Source organism: Antedon mediterranea, chromosome 1, assembly GCF_964355755.1.
Source record: "Antedon mediterranea chromosome 1, ecAntMedi1.1, whole genome shotgun sequence".
Lineage (NCBI taxonomy): Eukaryota > Metazoa > Echinodermata > Crinoidea > Comatulida > Antedonidae > Antedon > Antedon mediterranea.
This window is the reverse complement of record NC_092670.1, coordinates 5,052,599-5,075,048: the sequence shown is the minus strand read 5'-3', so window position 1 is coordinate 5,075,048 and position 22,450 is coordinate 5,052,599. Positions and strand designations below refer to the sequence as shown.

Genomic DNA, 22,450 nt, shown 5'->3' with positions numbered 1-22,450 from the left:
CAGCACTGATTGGATGGTACGCATTTAAAGGTACAGATAACACTTGTACATTTGCTGGAAAAGGAGTGTCCGCCCATTTCAAAGCACTTTTGAAATGTGACGATGAAATACTAGATGCATTTGCTGTATATGGACTGACCTCTGAAATACCAAATTAGATTTTCAGGCAAATGGAAAGATAATTATGTTTGCATATTATACAGTACTTCTAAGATCAAGGCAGATTATGTCACAGACTTGAGATGGATGTTATTTGCACAGAAAGGCAAGGAAGGACAACAATTACCTCCAACCATGGGAACTCTTAGATTACACGTGGAAAGAGCATACTACATGTCTATTGTATGGAATTCATCATGCAAGCCAACTCCATCTATTCCACCAGCAACTGACTACTCCTGGCAACTAGAAGATGGTCACTTGAAGCCGGTTTTTTGCAACAATCCACCAGCACCAGAAGCTCTTATAGAAATTGGTGATTTGAAATATTGATTTTGGAACAAGGGAGATCATCAAAACCACAAGTACCGGTACAAGTTATAAACAATACTAGACAAATCTATAGTCTCTCAGTTGTGGATATTACATGCATTAGGGCAAGAGGTCAGATATGGCATTTCTGTTTGCTTTAAAACAAAACATTTAATTACAGTAAATATAAAAAGGCATACTGCGAACAATTTGAAACAAATTTCAAGTCTGTGTGACCATTAGTTACCGAGATATGATGATAGAAGGTCAAAGGTCAAATGGTCAGAAATGGCATTTTCAGTCATTTCTGGTCAAAATATTCCATTAGAGTAAATAGAAATATGTACCTTACAAACATTTTAAGATTAAAACCAAGTCTCTACGATTAGTGGTTGCCGAGATATAAGTAGTTGATAGCATAAGCGGCCATTTTGAAAAAGCGCCCCCAGCGAATGAAAAACGCGTTTAGAATTTGGACAACAAGTTGGAAGTTGTTCGTTGTGATGTCCTTGATCACTTAAAAGTGAAAAATCAAACTTGGCTAAATATATGAAGTAAAATACAAATGCTGCCTGACTATTATGTTTCCCATCAGAAACTGTTTACTTGGAAGTTCTTTTCCTATCAAAAGATTTAGGTATATCTTTAATTGTGCCTTTGGACTACTGCTTGCTTAATCTCAAAAACTTAAATAAGAATCAACTTTTAAAACTAAGCGTGCCACATTCACTACCATTGATTTGTTTATTTACACTGGAAGTGTCACTCTCTGCATCGCATCTGGTGGGAACCGAGTTTTAAAATATTTTAAATTTCTAGTTTTTGTGAATGGAAAAGGCACTCATCCATGACACTGACAAGTTTAAAGCTCAGGTACAGGCATGAATTTTAAATATAATATTTGGTTAATTGTATATAAATCAAATATGTGTAACAGAAATCAAGACGAAAAAACATGAATTTCCCTTAATATGGTCAAATACAAAATTGGCAAAATTCTTCCATAAAAACCAAGAAGACTTTTTTTCAGTAGTTAGGTAGTTAACCTAATGTAATAACATGTCTGGTGACTCCCTAGAAGGTGAAAAAAGATGGTGGATATTTTTTGCTATAGCATGAAAATAAAAATCTGAAGTTGAATAAAAATACCAGAAATGTAATATTCAAGTTATATTACCTATATTTATTCATCTGATAACATTTTTTACCACACTGTTTATTTTTCAGAGCGTTTTAAAATGTCTCTATATTTACAAAATTTGTGTACAAAAGAATAGAGATTTTACTGTGTAATTTGAACTATCCCCCCACTGATAAGAAAGTGCTGATTTTCAACAAGCTTGTGTAACACAAATAAAATTCCAAAAATTATGAAACATAGGGGAAACTATAGATCGATAATTATTGGAATGTATGATCAATAGAAATGTTTTGCCCGCACCTGGCCTTTAAGATGTCTTACCTTATAAATTTTTCACACATATCGCGATAGTACTCTCGTTTCTTATCTCCCGTCATCTCTTCATAGATCTTGGAAAGCGCCACCGACGAATGCATTGCAGTGTGTTTCGTAGTGTGTAATTTTTCTAATTCGGGAATTTGCCCGGCAACAATTAGTAACTTTGTTAAACCTGTAATACGATTTCAAAGTTTTTTGTTAATAACTTATTTTTGGCTTTTACTAAATGAATTATAAATTAAAAAGTCGCATAAAAAGTTCATATTCTTTATTTCTCGTGATGTAAACACGTAACGAATCCTTCAGTTACCAAGAAGAAGATCATTTAGGTATCATACAACTAGAGAGCTAACTAGGTAACCGCAATGCAATACCAACTGGGCAGGGACTTTATCACCGCTGTATCTGTTCAGAAATTATCATCATTAGTAAATTCAGTTTTTTCCTTATACTATACCTTTCCTAATTTTTGGCAGAAACAGATTAAAAAAAATGTTTTTTTAGTGAATTAAAATAAAATTACCTCCATTAGTTATGAATGTCATTGCACGGCCTGTTCCTTCTTTTTTAGGAAGAAATTTAATGATGATATCGATGACAGCATCTCTCCCGTACCCTGATATGTCTTTGTCCGTAAGCAGACCGAGGAAAAACATCATTAACTCTTTAATTTCACCAGTTAAATCTGTACAAGAGATGAAGGTTAAAAAGCCTTGTATTGAATACAAAATCAGTGGGAGACATTTTTTAATTTATTTATAAAATTAAATATTGGAGAATCTCATGGTCATGTGGCGTAAAGAGGTACAGTTGTAAGAGAAGGAACTGCAGGCTTTGGGGCAGGAGGTAGGGGCATTCATACAACATTGTTATTATTAGTCATCTTTAGCATTTTAATGATATGGAATTTTATAAATATTTAAATAATATGATAGGAAGTCTGACCTAGTAAACAATCAATGGGTGTGTCCTGTTAAAACATTGGCTGGCTATGGGCCTACTATACATAGAAAGTTTTATTAATACTTGTATGGGTTGTTTGAGTGGGACTAACCAGTCTCTAGCAATTTAAGAAAGGTGCAAAATCCAACACTGTTCAAAATAGTGTTTGTTTTCAATTTTCTAAACTTTTAGTTAGTCTTATATCTTATAAGTGAACTTAATCAGCACATTATGTAATTAAAACTGGTCAAACTTTTAATATTCACTCATCAACCTGACATAATGTTACTATACCTAAAACAACAGCCTCTTCTGCTCCTTTTGGCTCGTTTGTGTCTTTTTTCAGCATACTAGAAATGCTACAGAAAAGAATATTTCCTGCTGCATTGCATATACTCTCTTTTTGTGAACCTATGTATTTGGCTAACCTGTTTAATGTTAGCTCTTTTAGTACTGCTAATGCCTATAATAAAAAAAAAGAGTGTTATACAATGTTATATTTATTTGTGAAGAAATAGCATTGCATACCGTTGTGAGGTAATTTCCCGCATGATCGTAATCAAAACGGTACTGGATTTGGTCTACTAGCGTTCCTGCTCCCAACTCGTCATCCATCCTGGTGGTGACTATAGGTCCCAAGATAACAACTATACTTCGGCTTTAGTCGATAGAAGATTGAAATATTGTTAGAGATAGAGTATACGATGTTTGATTTTGTACATATAACAATTAATTATCCTAGACCGTATATATGCGATAATTATTATTTTATATATATTTTTTAAATATTTATTGTTATGATTAAAATAATATTAATAAAAAGATATTTGTTAGTATAAATTTAAAAAAAACATATTTTTGATACTGAATCAGGCACTGCTTTGGGTTCAGAAAGAGGTGTTGAAATAGCATGCAACAGTGGTAGAGGTCTTAGAGCAAACAGAAGGAATAAGCACAAGCTATCCTTATCTTTAATACAATTAGCAGCTTGTGTGCCTATGCAAAACGTTATGTTTTCCTGGCATTTAATAATCGACAAAAACTTGATCAATATACAGTATGCATTAGAAGTTTTCATCATAGATCTATGCTGCCTTTGATGTAAATAATATTAGTTTAGTATTAGTAAGAGAAATCATATCATAGCGATAAACGATTTATTGTTTTTATTGATCATATCGTTAACAGATTGGATTTAAACCAATATTATTTTCATCAAAGACAGCATAAACGGTTATACAATAGTTCTCACTTCTCTAATTTTTTTTGTTTAATGTGCAGTAAGAAAAATTAAATCCTTCAACTAAACTTACATTACAGAAAAATCATGATGAATCTACAATAGTAATACTAATAATAACAACTTTATTTCAAAACGGATGCAACACTACACTTGAACAAAAAAACATCTTACTCTTGATTGGTGCCCTGTACAAAGGCAGGAGAAGACTCTAAGAACTGCCACAACAAGTTCCTCATCAGGATCATCAAGATACCTTTGTAGTTTAAAGACTCCATTCTCTTGAAATATCTTTTCAGCACCTGCCGGTTGCCTGGCCAGAACAATCAAGTTATTTGCTGCCTGGATATGAATTAACATAAAATAATTAATTGCGAATCAATTTTTAACTTTATTTAAATACAAATAAGAGGTCTTTAATTCAAACTGTATGTTGCTTGAATTGGTTTACCTGTTTTCTTGTTTCACCATCTGCCTCTGATCTTGATAAAGTAGTAAACATGGAAGACACTTTGTTATCTGTTTTTGCAGTTTGTTGGGCCTGCAAGTAAAAAAATATAAATTAATACACTAATATTGTAACACTACTAGTTCAAAATTTCTTTTTCTGGTATTCAAAATGCTGTATCAGTATTTGGAACCAATCTGATTGATTCCAAAATGTGGTCATTACTGGATGCATGAGTAGAACCCAACCTTAGGTTACACTTACAGATTGCTTGCCCTAGATTCTTGCTCTAGACATACAAAGACATGGACTTGTGAAACTACATTATAGCTCTTTCAAAAAAGAAAATGTTACTGGACTAGTGATCAGCAGGTTATGGATTCAAGTCCTGTTTTCGAAAACACACACAAACAACAAATATGTACATAAATTCTTACTACTTGTGAAATATGTACAGTTAGACGTTGTAGCAGGCTTTGTACTGCCGTGTTCTTTGGGTCAAGTTGCTGAAGCCTACGTGCTTCTTTGTAAGCTTCTGTATGCTTGTCAAGCTTCTCAAGTGCTTGACACTTACGGAAAAGTGCCTTCACGTCTGCAGGCTCAATATCTAAAGCTAAAGTAAAGATTCAAGTTAGATATTTTTATGTTTGTCGGTGTCACATAGGACATTCAATCACAGACTGCAAGGTGGCATATCCAATGTATACCCTCCCTGGAAATATTAATAATGAATATTGAAGAATAATACTAAGTTAGAAAACAGAATGCTCATTTCTTGTGAGGCGAGATTTCAGGGAATAAAGAACAAAGCCTAAAAATAATAAAAACTTTATTTCATAATAAATATTAAATTGTATTATATAATAAATTTAACAAGTACTCACTTGAGCTACTGTACGTAAAAGAAGTTAAAATGAACAGAATAACAATTTTACTAAAATTTAATACAGTATATTAAAGCAATTAAGTGTAAACAACGGGTTTCGCAATAATTACAAATGCTTTTCTTTTCCATTAACTACTGTAGGCCCAATCTTTTTTTAAAATATTTTTACAATACCTGATGAGGCATCTTGCGCGGCTTTACCATAATTCTCCAGTTTCAGATGACAAGCAGACCTATTCTTATAAAACACTGCCTTGTCTTTGCTGCCAGCTGGGCTTAGCTTAAGTGCCTGTGTGTAGCATGCTAGGGCTTCATCATACTTGCCAGCCTTGAAGAAATCATTGCCCTCTTGCTTAATATGCAATGTTTCCGAAACCTAAAGAAAATGTATTAATTATTATTATATCTTATTTCATTAAATCAGAAATATTTTGAAAAATTGTTCCTCATACAGTAGGAATTAGTAAAATAATTCAACGTCAAGGGAATTTTTTTTTATTTAACAGTATTATTTTGTTTTTGGAGAGGGGTGTTTTTGGAGAGGGGTGAGTTGGTGGAAGGAGAACAAGTGATAATAATAAGAAAACAAATGTTTATTTTACAATTCTAAATCATTGTAAAATTTGTATCATCGTCACAGCACATCCTAAATAACAAACAAAATATACACAATCCTACATACATGCTTACCTTCATATTTAATTCGATAGGATGTTATCCAAATAATGTTGACAAGAAAAAAAAATTACACTACACTACAGTAGATATTGTCTCTCAGTCCGTCTATAAATTTATTTAGATGGTGAAAAACTGCATACAAAGATTTGCCTCAAGGATTCTAGCATTCATCAGCTCTTCATAAGTCAAGTACACACTCATGCTCTGGTGTCTCAAGCAAGAACGAGCATCTTTACATTGTTTCAGGTTGCCTTGGTGGATGGAATGTCTGGAATTCCTAACTCAGTTTCCAGAATCTTCCACTTAATTAAGTGACACTATACATTGCAGGATCTGATGATCACCTTGGATCAACAATACAAAATGTTGGCCCTTAAACAATGGCAGTGTTCTTAACAGATTGTTTGGGTACCAAAATCCTAGGCCTGACTAGGTTTACTTGCTTCGTATAAACCACAGAAACGCCTACGCACCTTCCCACGACCGTCGTGGAAAGGCGAGAGCTAGGTAGGAGGATAGGCCTAGTAGGCTAACAACAAACGGCAATATGCTCTACTACAAACTAAATTGTCAACTACACTGTAATGTTTATTAATAATAACCATGGTTTTGTTATTGACAACATTTTAATTTGGGTTGTTGTTAACGTAGTTAAAAAGTTATAAACTTACCCCATTTTCTGTCGCCATTCTGATCAAATAAGGTAATGTTGAAAAAATCACATTGTTGTTGTTTATTTGCCGGTGCGCCCTCAATGTTGATAAAGGACCTTTAATTTTTCAACTTTTTAGACTTTTTATATCACCAAAAATGGAACGAAAAACATGAATACTGATGCTGATGTCATTCCAAATGTCAGTGCTCATTCTCCTGAAATTATCCATTGGATGACGAAAGCAGTTACATTGGTATAACAGTGTTATTTTATTGTTATTAATAATCTGAACTGCCCTGTGTCGATGGACGTGTCAAAGTGGTTTTTGGCCCATTGAATCATTTCGTTTAGGTCGATTCGCCCTCTTGCTTTTCATTCTTTTTAAGGCTATGCCTAGCCTAGGCTAGCATTGCAAATAGAAGGATTCCTAAAAGACTTTGATAAGCTGATGGCTTATCACGGTTTGTGTATTTATGTTGTCATCAAATACCTTTGAATCAAATGCGAGTATAATATTAATATTTTAATTTAATTCTGAATGAAATTTTTTTTTGTTCAAATATTTCAGCGTAATTTGATATTCATTTTTCAGCTTTATTAACAATCACTGGATATTATGGCTAGGCCTACCTGTTTGTATGCCTTTTGCAGAATTATGTTGGACCAATTTCATCTGTAGGGACTAGAAAGAATGCACTCACTGTGTTACAAATTTTGTTCTAGTTTCTTTTCACTGTGTTTTTAACAGGCAAAGGAAGCACTCTCTAAAGATGAGGTTCCAGTGGGTTGCATCATGGTTTATGATGAACAAATCATTGGACAAGGTCGTAATGAAGTGAACGAAACAAAAAATGTTGGTAAAAATTAACTACTGTATTTGGTTTAAATATAATAATAATAATAGTTCATTCTGATATAGCGCTCTACAACTTACAAGCAAGCTTCTCTAAGCGCTGAACATTATAACCCTGGTCATTTTTTGGATCAAACGCGTATGGAAACATACTCCCATAATGCAGCTAGTATCAGCGCAAAGTTGTGTCTTAATCTGTTAACCTGTGATGGGTGCGGCCAAACACACCAATTGCCACATACTTTATTACATCTCTGTGAACACACTTGACTTAATTTTGTTTTTGTACTTCTGTTCATTTTCTATTGTTATGAAACCTTACTATAGATATAAAATACTTTTAATAACAATTTTATTTAAAATTTTTTATATAAATATGTGTAGTTTGCTATTATCCGTGTTTCAGGCAACTCGACATGCAGAACTTGTAGCTGCTGATCAGGTGATTGATTGGTGCAAAAGTAATGGTAAAGATCATGTTGACGTCTTCAGTAAGACAACGCTGTATGTTACTGTTGAACCCTGCATTATGTGTGCTGCTGCTCTCAGACTTTTGAGTATCCTTTAATTTAATTGTGAGAGTGGATAACCAACAGTTAGGGCCTCTAATGAAAATGTACTGAAATATTATTGACAGTTATACAAAGTTTTGCTCCAAGCCCACCACAAACTAACACAACGTTCATTCTAGACCACTAGGCTTGCATTGATGAAAGCAGCAGGTACTGGAATTCGGGACGATTCGGCTCTTAAACAATTCAGCCCTAGACGATCCAGCCCACTTTTGGTGGTAGGTTTTAGCCCAAATAGTGAATATACAGTTTCTTTAACTAATTCATATGTGTCCCTCGTGTGGTGTATGGATGTTGTAATCAAAGATTTGGAGGATGCGGATCCATTCTCAGTATCCATAGTGATGACCTAGTTGGGAATGGCTCAAAGTTTGAGGTACGTCTACACATAAAGAGTATATCATCGCTTATTATGGGTAAGGCTTAAGGTATACCTTCATGTTTGGCCTATATTAACCTTAACATTTCTGAGAGCTTCCTCTATAAATAGAATAGGGAATTGTATATAATATTAAAATAAAATTACAACTAGATTTGATTATTTTAAATTCTCAGAGTCTTTAACCTTTAATTATTTTATAGTGTATAAGTGGTGTATTTGCTGATGAAGCCATTGAGATGTTAAAAGAGTTTTATGAATATCAAAATCCAAATGGTAATAATCACCTGTTTTATTTTCAATCAAAGATAATATAGGATAGATATAATGTACCTATATATATTGGGGCGACTTTTTCTCATTCTCACATATTTCCTCATCTTTATCGTTTCAAATTCATTAATTAAATTTCAGTATATCACCGGCCGGTTTAGAATTAATGTTCTTTGCCTCTTGTGTTTATATATATAAAAGTATCTCTTCGGCGATCCCGCCTCGTGAATAAAAATACTGAAAGATGAGGGCGTATCAATTTGATTTCTGTTGTGCGTGCGTACAACTGAGGACTAGTGCTGTTCCGCCGTACCACGCCGAGAGTGTAAAAAAGTTGCTCTCCAATTGAGTTCGAACAATACCATGAAAGCCCCAGTTGTCTAATGGTTAGGACATCTGCATATCAAGCAGGCGGTCCGAGTTCGAGTCTCGGTTGGGGCGACTTTTTCTCATTCTCACAGATTTCCTCATCTTTATCGTTTCAAATTAATTAATTAAATTTCTGTACTGTATATCACCGGGCGGTTTAGAATTAATGTTCATTGCCTGATGTGTTTATAATATACCTATATACCTGAATCATACTGTCAAATTAAAGAAACAGTGCTCATATTCGGAACATGGTCTCATAATAATCGCGTCAAGCATAGCTAGCTCATTGGCGAAAGTTCCAGATTTTTTGTAGTTGTATGAAAAAATGTCTCTGGCGGGATTCGAACCTGCGACCTTTCGCTTACAGGGCGAGTATCATACCACTAGACCACAGAGCCATATATGGTAATATCACAGATTTTCACTCATCAGATACATTCTCTCATACAACAAACGCCCTTACCTATATATCTGTATAATACAGGATAGATGATTGGAATGTATGAAATTAATGTTTATTTTAAGATTTTCAAAAGCCGAGTCCATCAAGTAATATTAGTATTAAAAACATTGTCAACCAGAACATATTCATTGTGATTCTTTTTAAGAATTATTTGTACATTTAATTTGTTGAATTGTTTTTCTTTTCTTTAGCTCCAAATCCAAAAGTCAAAAAGTCTGGCATTAGAAATAAAACCAAAGGAGTAAAGAGGTACTCAGAAGAAGACGGCCAATCAACCAGTGCTAACTTAAAAACACAAAAAACTGGAGATAAAGATACCTAAACTCTTGACACTACAGGTAAGAAGATCTGTTTGGAGGATTCCTATAGGTTTTTGAAAAGTTTTAATGTCTGCAAAATATTAAAGTTTTTTGCGAAATTTGTTTTTTGGAAATTTATATTATGGCTCTTGAAAATATCAAAAAATAATTTTATTTTATGTATGTACTCTGGTTTTTCAAGTAACTGGAAGCACTGACAGAGAACGAATATGCAAAACTAAAAATGGCCATAAAATTAGACATCCCAACCCTTCCGATTCCTCCGGAAGCCTCCCGAATTTTTTTCCAATCTCCCTAATATGAAAAAAATCTCCCAAATGTTGGTTAAAGATTAAAGATTTTTCAAACTCTCTAAATCAAAATGCTGTTTTTTAGAAAGTTGTTTCTGTATTCACTACATAATTGCATTTGATTAGTAGTTAGAATATGTGATGCATCTCTGGTAAATTAATTTGTGATAAGTATAAAGAAGGTATCAAGGAGTTACCATAAAAATGGTTTTTTTTAACAGAATTAAACAACAATAGTTTTCGGAAAATGTTGGTACATTAGTATCAAAGTGATATGAGGTGCAGCTTGGTTCACATGATATGCTAAAGGTGTTGTGCAAAGACCTTATAACACCTTACAGAAAGCTGGGAGCAGTCGTTCATTTATGGAAACATGCTGGCCAACAAACTGCGAAAGCACCTATATGTAACATCTTCCACAGCGTATTGAAAAAATCCGATACATTTTGGTGAAACACTCCCCGTAGGCCATTTTAAAATGATCAATTTACATTCCATTCAATTTGGATGTATAAACTAATTATTATTATTTTTTGTAATTCTTTTTTATATGTCCTATTCATTATCATTTATTTTTTTAATGTTCGCCCAACACAAGATATTTTACTTCATCTGCCTTCAAACTTTGATATCATTTTATTGCAGATGTCAGATTCTGTAAATAAATGTTTAAAACTTGAAAAACTAATTGATTTGAATATATACAGTATAATTCAAAGATAGAAATAATGTTGATTTAGCACATCATTTTTATAATTATAACATCAGCCTCACTGGCCACTTCTTGAGATAACACATGCAAGGACACAGAAGGGGGCTTAATCATGCTAAAATATTGATGATTTGTTCTATAACTTCTAAATCTATAGTACAACATAACATGTATCAATCGCAACATTAAAGCTATGTCTACACTATCAAACTTTATGTGACAAAAAAATGTGCCCGTATATGGACACGATGACATCGTATTGTTATCATATTTTGGCACATCACACTTTTTTTGATAGTGCAGACAGAGCTTTAGCTTTATACTGGCATAGTTTTTACAAACGTACGCCAATGTCACATGGCATTTTATGCAAATCATTCCAGGTATTAGCATACCATCAACGACGATTACATCAGTTACATAAATATTATAATATATATAGGTATAGCATATACTTTTACTAATATATGGAACAAATTTATAAGCTTACTGTATTGTGCGCTTATTTTCTATATTTCTGACATTTTTCATTGATAATAATTATTATTGAGAGGCTGTGGCATTCGATATTTGTTCATACGCACGAGCGACCTTCAGTAGTGTAACTTCATCAAACATCTTTCCAACCAACATCATTCCGATTGGTAGGCCGTCAATATAGCCGGCATTGATGGTTATGGCTGGATGACCTGTCGTGTTGAAAACCATAGTGTTGGTAACGGGGCCGAATGCTTGTGCTAACAGATCTGAAACAAATAAATTTCACAATTTCAATTCACTTTATTCATGTGTGTGCAATGTGCACAACCTCCTGCCAGGCACTCCCCACCTCGTCTATTTCCACCAACCCACAGGTGGAAAATTTGCAAATAAGTCACTGCGTACCACAAAAGACTAGACGTCACAACAACATTACCACAAACCTGGTAGTCCTGCATCGTTTATCGGCAGTTTTTTGGGAGGATATGGAATTGTGGGCATCACTAGTACGTCGACCTCTTGAAAGACTTTGTCGAACTCTGCAACCAAAAGTCTTCTCAGATTCTGAGCTTTACCGTAATATCTTCCGCGATATTCGTGTTTCATGTACTCCCCAATCATCCAACAAAGCTATAGGAGTATCAAAAAAGGTTTGATGATCATTGGTCTTTTTTAAGACAACATTGAGAGTGATTAGTGCGATAAATTTGAGTTGTCTCTGTAGCCTCGAAATTCGACAAATAAAGCCGTCAACAAATACATGATCAGTCAGAAAATCTGGTAAGTGTTGCGCTACATATTCTGAAATGGTGTAGTCTGAAAAGTTATCACAAGCGTTTACAGGTACTGTAGTGCGTATTCCTCTTGTCTAGCGTTTCGGTCACGCATAAAACTTAAACTAAGCTTTACGCCGAGCGCATTATAAATTACTATAGGCCTAAGAATTACTTACCTTTAGTGTGCCAGAAAGATCGTTTGTTTGTGTCTGAACTCCTCTGCCGACAGCATCAATTAAACTGGTCGGGTAAAACCCCTTGTAACCACCACCGGCAGCTGTAAAAACGCAGTGGATTAAATAGCTATATTGTGGATGTAGGGCAGTGAAGGCATAAGCTCTGTCTACACTATCAAACTTTATGTGAAAAAAAATGTGATGTGCCCATATGGACATGATGATGTCATATCACTACCATTTTTGGGTATATCATTACCATGTTAGGGCACATCACATTTCTTTTTGTCAAACTAGTTTGATAGTGTAGTCAGAGCTTTAGTGGTGTTTGGAGTGGAGTTGTGGCTTGGTGGTTATGTTGCTTGTCTACCAGTCCAAGGGTCCTGGGTTCAAGTCCCGTCACATGTCAGGATTTTTTCTAAGGACCAAATTACTCCACTCCCAAAGACTTGTAATAAGACTTTGTTTATGTAGAGCATCTTGTGTATATGTTTGTCTTGTGAACCTCTGAGGGTCCCTAATGATCAGCAATAGCTGGATGGCACACCCTCATTAAATATAGTTTAACATAACAACCACCACACAGCATGAAGATGTGAGTGATTTCACACATCATACTTGTCATAAATTGACATATTATTGATATTGATAAATATATCTATCGACAAGATTATAAAAAAATGATATCTATGTTCGGGAATTGCAATAATGTTTAATTTCTTAAATACCAGCGTTTGTTTGCTTCAACCACTTCTTCCTCCCCACGCCATACCAAATCAATCAACGCTTCAAAGTTACGCTGAATTCCCCAATTTATTTATTAATTTAAACAATAATATTAATATGTCTTACAGCAGCCCCGCATCATTGTATCGGCAAGACCTCTGTATCCAAAGCAAAACCAAATGTTCGTACCTGCAAACAATAATTGTGCATTTTTAAATAATTTGTTCTGAATTTCATGAAAATTATTAACGTCAGTTGGTTGTATTCAGATGTATTGGTCGAAGACAGTCGAAAGTACTAGTAGTTGACTGATTGGTCACATAGCGAGACGATCAGATCACAAATTTATGTTTTGTACCAGAATTTAGACGTCCAGTCATCATGCATGTGCTAAGTGTATATTATTGTGTCGTCAGTGGCAGACAGAAGTTTTACTTTACCATCTTTATGCATCGGCACAGATACATTCTGTAAAAGTAAACGATCACCAGCTAATTTTGCAGCTTCATTTTTAATCAACTCGGTAACTCTTGGATCTGACTCCTTGTGGTCAAACCCCTCTTTCAGAATACCAATTTTAATTAAATTAGTAATTTCCAACTGCAAAATAAAATAATTAGGTTGTATTTAAAATCGTTCATAATTTGTTGGCACCATGCAACCCATGATGCAACCAAGGCAATCTAACAAGATTGCCTTCATACAACACTGATTCAATATGGCGGAACGCATGGTGTACGCGGACATACGTACTTTACAAATTAAAAGCGACTGATCATTCCAATGAGTAAAAATCAGACGTCATACCTCTTTTGAATATTGTATAGGTTTTATTTTAGCCTCATTCTGTCTGGGATCCAACCCATCATCATATCCAGCAATCGCCTAATAAAAACAAAAATTAAAATTATTTGACTTAATCATTTCATTTCTTTCTTAATGTCGGTGACCACTAAGTAAAGTGTTCTATATTTTCCTTACTTCCAATAATAGTGCGCAGTCAGATACTGTCTTCGCTATCGGACCAAGATGATCAACTGTAGTCTCAATACACTGCGCTCCAGTATATGGCACAAGTCCAAAGGTTGGTTTTAGTCCGACGACACCACAAACGCTTGATGGAAGACGAATAGAACCACCCTGATCACCACCAATAGCCATATCCACCTCACCTGACGCAACCTTATAATATATAAATAAGTAAACAAATCTTCATGCAATAAAAGTGGGCTGTCCCCACAAAAGAAATAACACAAAAATAAATGTTTGTGATGATAAATGCTTACGATTCCCACTAAAACGCAACGCAGCGACGTGTCGACGCAAAGTGCTGTGCTGTATTGCGTAATCACAAGGGAATCAACGACGCAACAGTGCATGCTGCAAACATCGCAGATTGATTTCACGCAGGAGGCGGAGGCAAACACAATTAATTTGAAGGGCATTTTCTTAAGCTTGGTTCCCACTAGAACGTAACGTAAGGACGTAAACGCAACGCAAGCGTTTTAACCAATGACCAGCGAAGTTATAATATATAATAAGTCATCGCTTGTGATTGGTCAATTCACTTGCCTTGCGTTACATCCTTGTGTTGCGTCGCTAGTGGGAACCACGCTTTACGCTGCGTACTAGGTTTCATTACGTTGCGTTGCTGTGGGGACCAAGCATTACCTTACCATTGCAGTGCCTTTAGATCGAACTAGAACATAATGGTGTAAAACATACTAACCAGTGCTGCACTACCAGAACTTGATCCACCGGCATCACACGTAGGGTTAGTAGGGTTTAAAACTGGTCCTCTTGCTCCAAAGAAACTACTTCCAGACAGACAGAAATCTTCACAGACAGCCTTTCCCTTTATTAGCCCACCTAAGAGTATTAAGCTCAGCTACTGGCATGATTTTCAGATACCGAAAACCTCGAAAATAAGCCCACTGGGGGTTTTGAAAAGAAGCTCATCTCGAAAAGAAGCCCTATGGTTTGGAAAGGTAATTATGAAAAGAATTCCATCTCGGAAAGAAGCCCATCCAAGGATCCTAAAAAAAGAAGCATGTGGGCTTCTTTTCGAGGTTTTATGGTGTATGTTGTACCTAATTATAATAATGTAACAGAAATAACTACGAAAAAACTTAATTTCTTCTAAAATGGTTGAATATTTTTTGAGTTTTTACTGTAGGTAGTTCAACCTAATGTTATCTTATAAAAAATAGATTTGAAATTTCTCAACGCGGATAATATCGTTTAGTTTTTAAACTGTTCGGGTTCCATACAAGTTTAGATTACTGTTTAAAAATATTTATTTAACACTAACCTGCATCGAGAATTCGGGTCACCACAGTCGCATCGAATTCTGGTACATATCCTTCAAGTACCCACGAGCCACCCATCATAGGAACACCATAGACGGCAACATTGTCTTTGATGGCTACTTTTTTACCTTTTAAAATACCATCTGGCGCACCATGGATGTTTGTTTTCCAGTACCTTACATTCATATGAAACAAAAATACGGTTTAACATTTAACTCTGATGTAATTTATTTGAAATTCAGCTTTTCACTGTCGCTGTCGATCCACATAGCATAGGACGTCCAATGTCATCTACCATGCATGATATTTAAAAACTGATCGTACATTTATGAGGCGATCGGAAATAAGGACAATTTCTTACTTTCTTTCCATACTAATTCAAATCTTTTCCAGATTCTTACCAAGCATTATGAGGATTCTCTGCTGAAGAGGGTCTATATCCTGGAAGACGTGGATACTTCACCGGGAGGGTAGGCTCGGGTATCTTCTCAATTTCGGCAAAACATTGTAAAGACGATTTCATTAACTCGCAATACGTCTGTACTTCAGTTTCACTAAGATCAACTCCTATGCGTTTGGCAAGCTCTTCAACTTTCTTTGGGTTTGGCGCCCGAACAGGTGTAGATTTGAACAATTCTTCTTCTAAAAGTTTATTTAATATAAATAAGAACAAATAATTAAGTACTACCAGAAAAAATAATTATCGAGATCTTTATCAAACTGAATATTCATTGTACTATTGTAGTATGCTGTTTTAATTGGAAAATACTATAGCTCAAGTGGAAACAATGGGCCAATGGCCCCAATCCATCCAACACAGTATGGGAACCAATACCTCTTGTTTTATAACCTAAAATAGCCTAATTCCTATACCTCCTACGTGTTTCAATAGGCCTTTACACAAAACGGAAGACATCTTCGATCGATGACAATGTTGTGCAGGGAAGCGTAACCAACAGAAATAACATAGCACGGCGAGCAAATTTTGTACTGTAAAATGTTCCTAAAAGATTAGCCTAAAAGATTGTTTTTATCGCTTAAAATCCAACGGGGAAAATTGATAAAACACCGCGGTAAAACAGCGTGCTTCAACACTGTATATCCTTTTTTCGTTTGATTTTAGGAGTTCAAGAACATTTTTTGAATTTTCCTTTTTTTATATTCATCTAAGCCATTCTTTACAATTTTCTTTTCTCATTCGACCCTCCGTTAAGAAGTTACGGTTTTGTATTAATATATGGCGCGCCAAGCTGTCATTTATTCGGAAATAAAAATATCTTAGTTTAAAACTAAGATATCTTAGTTTAAAACTAGGATATCTCTATTAATAGAGATATCTCTACTAAAACTAAGATATCTCTATTAAAAACTAAGATATCTCTATTTAAAACTAAGATATCTTAGTTTTTAATAGAGATATCTCTATTAATAGAGATATCTCTATTACAATATCTTAGTTTTAAATAGAGATATCTTAGTTTTAAACTAAGATATCTTAGTTTTTAATAGAGATGTCTCTGTTAATAGAGATATCTCTATTTGAAACTAAGATATCTCTATTTAAAACTAAGATATCTCTATTGCTTGAATAAATGACAGCTTGGCGCGCCATATTAATATGGTGTCCTTACTATTTCATATTCCCTGCCCAGCGTTGTTTTTCATCATCGAAGAATAATGTCTTCCGTTTCGTGTAAATGGCCTATTAGTAGGGCATATTATACTAAGTATAGGCATGGCATAGGCCTATATATATAGTAGGCCTACGTTGTTTGTATAAAATGAAATACAGTACATGAATTTTTAGGTTTTTCAATAAAAAAAATGCTTTCTGTCTAGCCTAGTACTATTGCGTTCAATTCGGGTGAATTCTATTCAAGAATAAATACATATAATTGAAGGTCAGTAGTGTAGTGCAGTCGAGTGGAACACCTTTTGTATGAGTATGCGTAACTAATATAATAATATTCCTATACACAATTTAAATATCAATCACATATCTATACATACAAATCATTATAGTGGGCTAAGAGTGAAATGAGGCTTTAGAAATGATGATGATATACTTACTTTTGATAGTCGATTCGGGATCCTGATCATTCATGGTTGGTTAGTGTCTCAATTCAATAATTTTGGCCTACGCTTGATTTAATCAAATTACCTGTAACAGTAACCCCAGGTACGTGAAAATATGAAAAGCCAATGTCGCCAAAAATGTATTTAATATAATTTCACCCTGATCAGTCAATAATTTGCATAAATGTTTTATGAAGTTGTAATAGCGTGACATTTCTGAACGTTACAATGGATTTCATACTATTCAATTTAAGCCTTATATTATTTGTATTTTGACCCTATACAAATAATTGTTTATCCTCCTATTTTCTCAGTAGTAGGCCTAGTAGTTTTGCGAGGAGGTGTATTTGTGTTTACATCCAATATGTTACGTTTCAATATTATGCAATTCTCTTAAAATTAGACTAGTATGCGAATGGAATCGGCACTTATTGGTAGGCCTAATCAATGTGATGCTCACCATCTGACATCTGTCAATCGGTTTTCAATAGATCATGTTAGCCAGTTTGAGCGGCTTGAAAAAAAGTAACAATAAAGAACAAATATATTGATTAATTACTGGTGGTATAGATAGTTTCAATTGAAACTGTAACTCACACTTCTTCGAAAGTTGGAGGCAAATTTAAATTGAAATTTATAACAAGAATAATTAACGATCGAATAATACATGCTTCTTTCCCGGGCATGCTGTTCGAAACAATAGCCAATCTTGCAAACCAATCGAATAGTTTTTGACGATTGATATTCTGTATCCGGCCATTGTCGGAAGGAAGAATTAAGTTATAGTCATGCAATCCCATCTACATTCCCTACAGTAATAGGATAATTAGAAAACCAATACTATATTAGATGTTGTATAATATAATTTCTACTGAAGTGGACATCCCTTGTGTTTGTTCCATCTGTTTGAAAAATATCATGCTTTGATTGTCATTATTAAAATAGGTCTACCAAGCAAGTCCTATCATGATGGATAATCGTTATGAAATATTTTCCAATCGAAGAAAGGTTACGTGCACTTGTCTCTAGTTAAATACATTACAATGTATAAACAATGCTATTTCATAGTGTATGGCCTGCTACAATACGTTATATGGTTTGCATGCTGAAGTACAGTTGTAGCGGTTATTTTAGACTTTAGATTTTAGACTTTAGATTGTTAGGTACCATAGTTTACTTTTACCAGTATCTGCAGCATTTTTAATTTTTAATAGACACGTCGTGTGGTTAAAAAAAATACCACTTAAATTTGCATTTTAGGAAAGAACACTTACACACATATTTTTTTCTTTAATTATTTTCAAAAGCAAACACAAATATTCAAGATCAACTTTACACAAATAAACAATGGTCACATGTCAACGTTTTTAATGTATTATTTTGTATTATTTAAAATTGATATAGTCTGTGATGAACATTTAGACAAGATTTCACAACAATTGCATTTTACATTATAACATCTAGGCTAAGCAGGAAGTAAATTGCTGTTAACATCCTCTGGGTTTTAGTTCCAAAAGAACATACAAATATTCCCATACGATGTTGGAACTTTTCCAGACACTTTGTCAACATTTCACAATATTTTTCAGTCTATTATTTTGAATTAATTATCCTACTGTTGAAAACATGTTTCAAGATCACTATAGGCAGATACAAGACTGAAGGATATATCTTCAATAAAACAAATTAAATATTGCAGAAATCAATCGAATGTAATACTCTTAAACAGTTATTGACAATTACTATGTTGTTCGATATTCTACTATTTTCTCAAACTATAAAATAAGCCTAAATTTATAAATTTGTAAATTGTAAATAAACCCATCAAAGTATGGATGTTGATACGGTCAATGTGAACATCACATCTCAATAATGAGATTTCCCATAAAAAAAAAAACTAAGCATTTCACTTACATTAAGAATTTCCCCTTGAATTGTAGGAGAATATGTAAATTTTTAAGGTTTGCCCAAGTATGATGAGTTATATAACCAGTAGAATTTTTACTAAATACGTTCATAAAATGGCATGCATCTTAAGAAGTTGATGGCTCTCTGAAGAGAGGTAGTCCTATCTTTGATTACACCATTTTAACCTTAACATTAATTCAACAAATTAATCTAACTTATCGATATGAAGTCAGAAATACAAACATTCTAAACATCGTACATTGCAAATTTCTAACTAATTCCTAAGGACGTGCGGCGTAAGTGAGTTGAGCAATTAAATCATAAGTGACAGTCAGGTAATAAAGATCTTTGAGATTGGTCAAAGTTGCTGCTTGTACGTCCTTGTGAGAACCAACCTTACGCACCTACAAAACAAAGATTAAACCAGCAACAAAACTTGCGATCAATGGACCAACAAACGGTACCAACGTTAAACCAGAGTTGCAGAGGTCGGTACCGCAACAATAGGAGCACATTTCCCCGCCTGGAGTGGGAGAACATACTTCAGTGCAAAGTGGAATACACATCCGAGTGAAAAATTCATCAGAATGGTCTCCGATTTGAATGTTTGCATCTATTTTCTATATCAAGAAAACAAAACAAAAACTCTTTCAAGAACTATCTCTGGCATTGTTAATGTTTCTTCTTAAATTGTAATTGCAATATAAGTCGCATTATATCGGATCTTGTTTTCTTTTTTTAAGTTCCATGATTTTTATGAATTTTATATCAAATTTGTTAAGTAAACAACTTTTCTTTACAATTTTTGTTACCTATTTATATGGTTTTATAGTTATTGATTGAGGAATCTCTGCAATGGAAATACGTTCATTTACTTTTTCGGCTAATCATTTCTATCAGAGTTTTTAATTGTGCTACATTTTCAATCATTTCAAACAATTAGGCATATACGTAACTCTGATAGCTAAATACTAAGTCAAATAAAATCAAATACAAAATATAATCAAGCAAAATCAAAGCAATATTCACCTAACAATTAGGCCTAAGTCTAATCAAGAAAGACTAAATTTACGGGAAAAGGTTTAAGCTACTCTTTCCTGGCATAATGTATACTCACAGCGCACTGTCCACCCGAACCACATTCTACTGTTTGTAAAGACTTTTTATTTGTGAGAGTTTCTCCACAGTTACTGTCTATCTTGCTTGTGCAATTATAGCACTTAAGGGCGTTAGTTCCCGCTGAAAAATAATAATATTATTTTTTTTTTTTCTTGGCAAAATTTCACTATATAGGCCTAAACATGTATCGCTCAGATCTATTCCAATCCTGAACGAACATATCATACTGGATATGCAGTACTGACCAAACGGCCAATGAGTTTAAGTGACGAAAGAATTAAAGTGTCACGAAATAGAGTTTTAAACTGTTTGTATCAGAATTAGATTAGATAAATAGATCATTCCAATTGTGGTCTGTCAAACTCTGTTATTGATTCGGGAAGTCACTCCATCCAGCAATAATATACAGGTATAATGGAAAATGTATTGATCAAAACCGCCAAAATCTGAATCGAGCCCATAGGCTTATTTCTAAAAACTGATTAAATACATGAGTAGCTGTAAGAATCAGCTCTTATCAATTTGACATTTATATTAATCTGCAATGCGAAATAAATTCACCAAAAATACATGTATTTCGAATTTAACTATTTTAATATAGTTAAAAGTAGTATTACCATTATTTTATTATATTATTTTATTTAAAAAAAATTTATATCAGCCTCTGCTTTTACGGATTTTTTTCGAGAGTTGGAAAAGCTCTCTCAAAAAATCCGTCAAAGCAGAGGCTGATATAAACTACTTAAACAAATTGTAAAACGTACGGCGTATTTCCAAAATGCATTATTTTATTATTGTAACTATTGAGATAGGCCTAAATGCATTTATAGACATGCGTTTCATAAAACCAAACACACTGATTTCTTAATGTATTAGTTAAATTAGTATAGAAATGTGTATGATAAAATTAATACTTATAACAACTTACCAAAACATATAAAAATTGTTATTAAAACCAGACAAGTTTGGGTCGACATCTTATGTTGTTTGATGTTTGTCACTTAAAAGTCAAATCGATTAGAAGATCCACTCTCATATACAAGCTGTTATAAAGTTAAGGATTATTATGTGACAATCTTTAGGGAGAAAGAATATCCTTTCCCACTAAGTTATGGACGTAATGTGTTTATAATCCAATATCCTTCTGTATGATCCTCCTTATATTGTAGGCTCGTTTAACGAAGTTAACGTAATACGCAATGAACACTGTCATGTTTTAAGTTAAAACTTGTTAAGACTAAGATGAGTATATAACTTCATTCCTTATGCAATAAAAGAGTTAAGATTTACAAAGAATGTAACAAAAAAGTTCCACTCCAATAATGTCTGTAGGCCAAAATTTGTAATTTATGTTTAATAAAATTAATTTGATGTTGATTTGTCTTTTTATAGAAATCTCCCAAACTAAATTGATCTATTTTGATTAAGCATGGAAAAGTTTATTAGTCATCGTTTGGTTAGTAGTATTAGTATACATTTTCTTAAACAGTTTATACTATTATTCAAGAGATAGCAATTTATTTATAGTTTTTTTTTTATTATATCTCGGAAGCGAAATTTGTTTATCAACAAATGTAGACATTAATTAATATGACTTTATTTACTTTTTTTGGTAAAAATATAAGAGAGGCATATTATTATGTTTGTTTGATATAAAATACCTGAAAAATAACAAAAAAAACAAACAATTATTAATTAACAATTAATTTTGGTTTGCTTTATGTAAGAACAAGGCCAACAGCCATAAGTCGCGTGCTAAAACGCATAGTGATACCGGACCGACAGACAGACCGACAGACCGACCGACCGACATAGTGAACTATAGAGTCGCGTCCACGCGACTAAAATGTAGGTGTTTATCTATTTA

General features: G+C 33.8%; 2 protein-coding genes and 1 long non-coding RNA gene across 6 annotated transcripts; 1 reads left to right on the top strand and 2 right to left on the bottom strand.

Annotated features, from left to right (window-relative positions):
* The first annotated feature begins 6,878 nt into the window (after positions 1-6,878).
* On the top strand, positions 6,879-10,908 carry LOC140054582 (tRNA-specific adenosine deaminase 2-like). Of its 2 annotated transcripts, XM_072099629.1 has the most exons (7): positions 6,879-7,032; positions 7,528-7,632; positions 8,039-8,191; positions 8,476-8,580; positions 8,787-8,859; positions 9,883-10,029; positions 10,523-10,901. In XM_072099629.1, exons 1-6 carry the CDS (start codon positions 6,949-6,951, stop codon positions 10,011-10,013), a joined length of 651 nt encoding a protein of 216 aa, XP_071955730.1. In that variant the 5' UTR covers positions 6,879-6,948; the 3' UTR covers positions 10,014-10,029; positions 10,523-10,901. The 2 variants fall into 2 exon arrangements, with proteins under 2 accessions (XP_071955730.1, XP_071955740.1); XM_072099639.1 differs by lacking the exon at positions 8,787-8,859 and having other exon boundaries at positions 8,476-8,620; positions 10,523-10,908.
* A 32-nt stretch (positions 10,909-10,940) lies between these two features.
* LOC140054492 (amidase-like) lies at positions 10,941-17,641 on the bottom strand. 3 transcript variants are annotated; one of them, XM_072099508.1, is made up of 11 exons: positions 17,551-17,641; positions 15,882-16,119; positions 15,483-15,655; positions 14,901-15,040; positions 14,153-14,353; positions 13,979-14,056; positions 13,612-13,771; positions 13,298-13,360; positions 12,446-12,546; positions 11,937-12,123; positions 10,941-11,759 (listed from the first exon to the last, which is right to left on the bottom strand). In XM_072099508.1, exons 1-11 carry the CDS (start codon positions 17,582-17,584, stop codon positions 11,557-11,559), a joined length of 1,578 nt encoding a protein of 525 aa, XP_071955609.1. In that variant the 5' UTR covers positions 17,585-17,641; the 3' UTR covers positions 10,941-11,556. The 3 variants fall into 3 exon arrangements, with proteins under 3 accessions (XP_071955609.1, XP_071955603.1, XP_071955620.1); XM_072099502.1 differs by having other exon boundaries at positions 15,882-16,122; positions 17,551-17,635; XM_072099519.1 differs by lacking the exon at positions 17,551-17,641 and adding an exon at positions 17,276-17,300 and having other exon boundaries at positions 10,944-11,759; positions 15,882-16,122.
* Positions 17,642-18,907: 1,266 nt separating this feature from the next.
* LOC140054660 (uncharacterized) lies at positions 18,908-21,684 on the bottom strand. The gene is made up of 3 exons (XR_011846547.1): positions 21,512-21,684; positions 20,582-20,703; positions 18,908-20,084 (listed from the first exon to the last, which is right to left on the bottom strand). It is a non-coding gene; the product is annotated as an uncharacterized lncRNA (long non-coding RNA).
* Between the last annotated feature and the right edge of the window lie 766 nt (positions 21,685-22,450).

Excerpts from the sequence above, each read along its gene's own strand:
- LOC140054582 (XM_072099629.1), top strand. The coding sequence starts at position 6,949 with ATGAATACTGATGCTGATGTCATTCCAAATGTCAGTGCTCATTCTCCT. Across the intron at positions 8,581-8,786 it reads GGAATGGCTCAAAGTTTGAG|TGTATAAGTGGTGTATTTGC; the intron begins GTACGTCTACAC and ends ATTATTTTATAG. Across the intron at positions 8,860-9,882 it reads TGAATATCAAAATCCAAATG|CTCCAAATCCAAAAGTCAAA; the intron begins GTAATAATCACC and ends TCTTTTCTTTAG.
- LOC140054492 (XM_072099502.1), bottom strand. The coding sequence starts at position 17,584 with ATGAATGATCAGGATCCCGAATCGACTATCAAAA. Across the intron at positions 14,354-14,900 it reads GTTCTGGTAGTGCAGCACTG|GTTGCGTCAGGTGAGGTGGA; the intron begins GTTAGTATGTTT and ends ATATATTATAAG. Across the intron at positions 14,057-14,152 it reads ACTGCGCACTATTATTGGAA|GCGATTGCTGGATATGATGA; the intron begins GTAAGGAAAATA and ends TGTTTTTATTAG.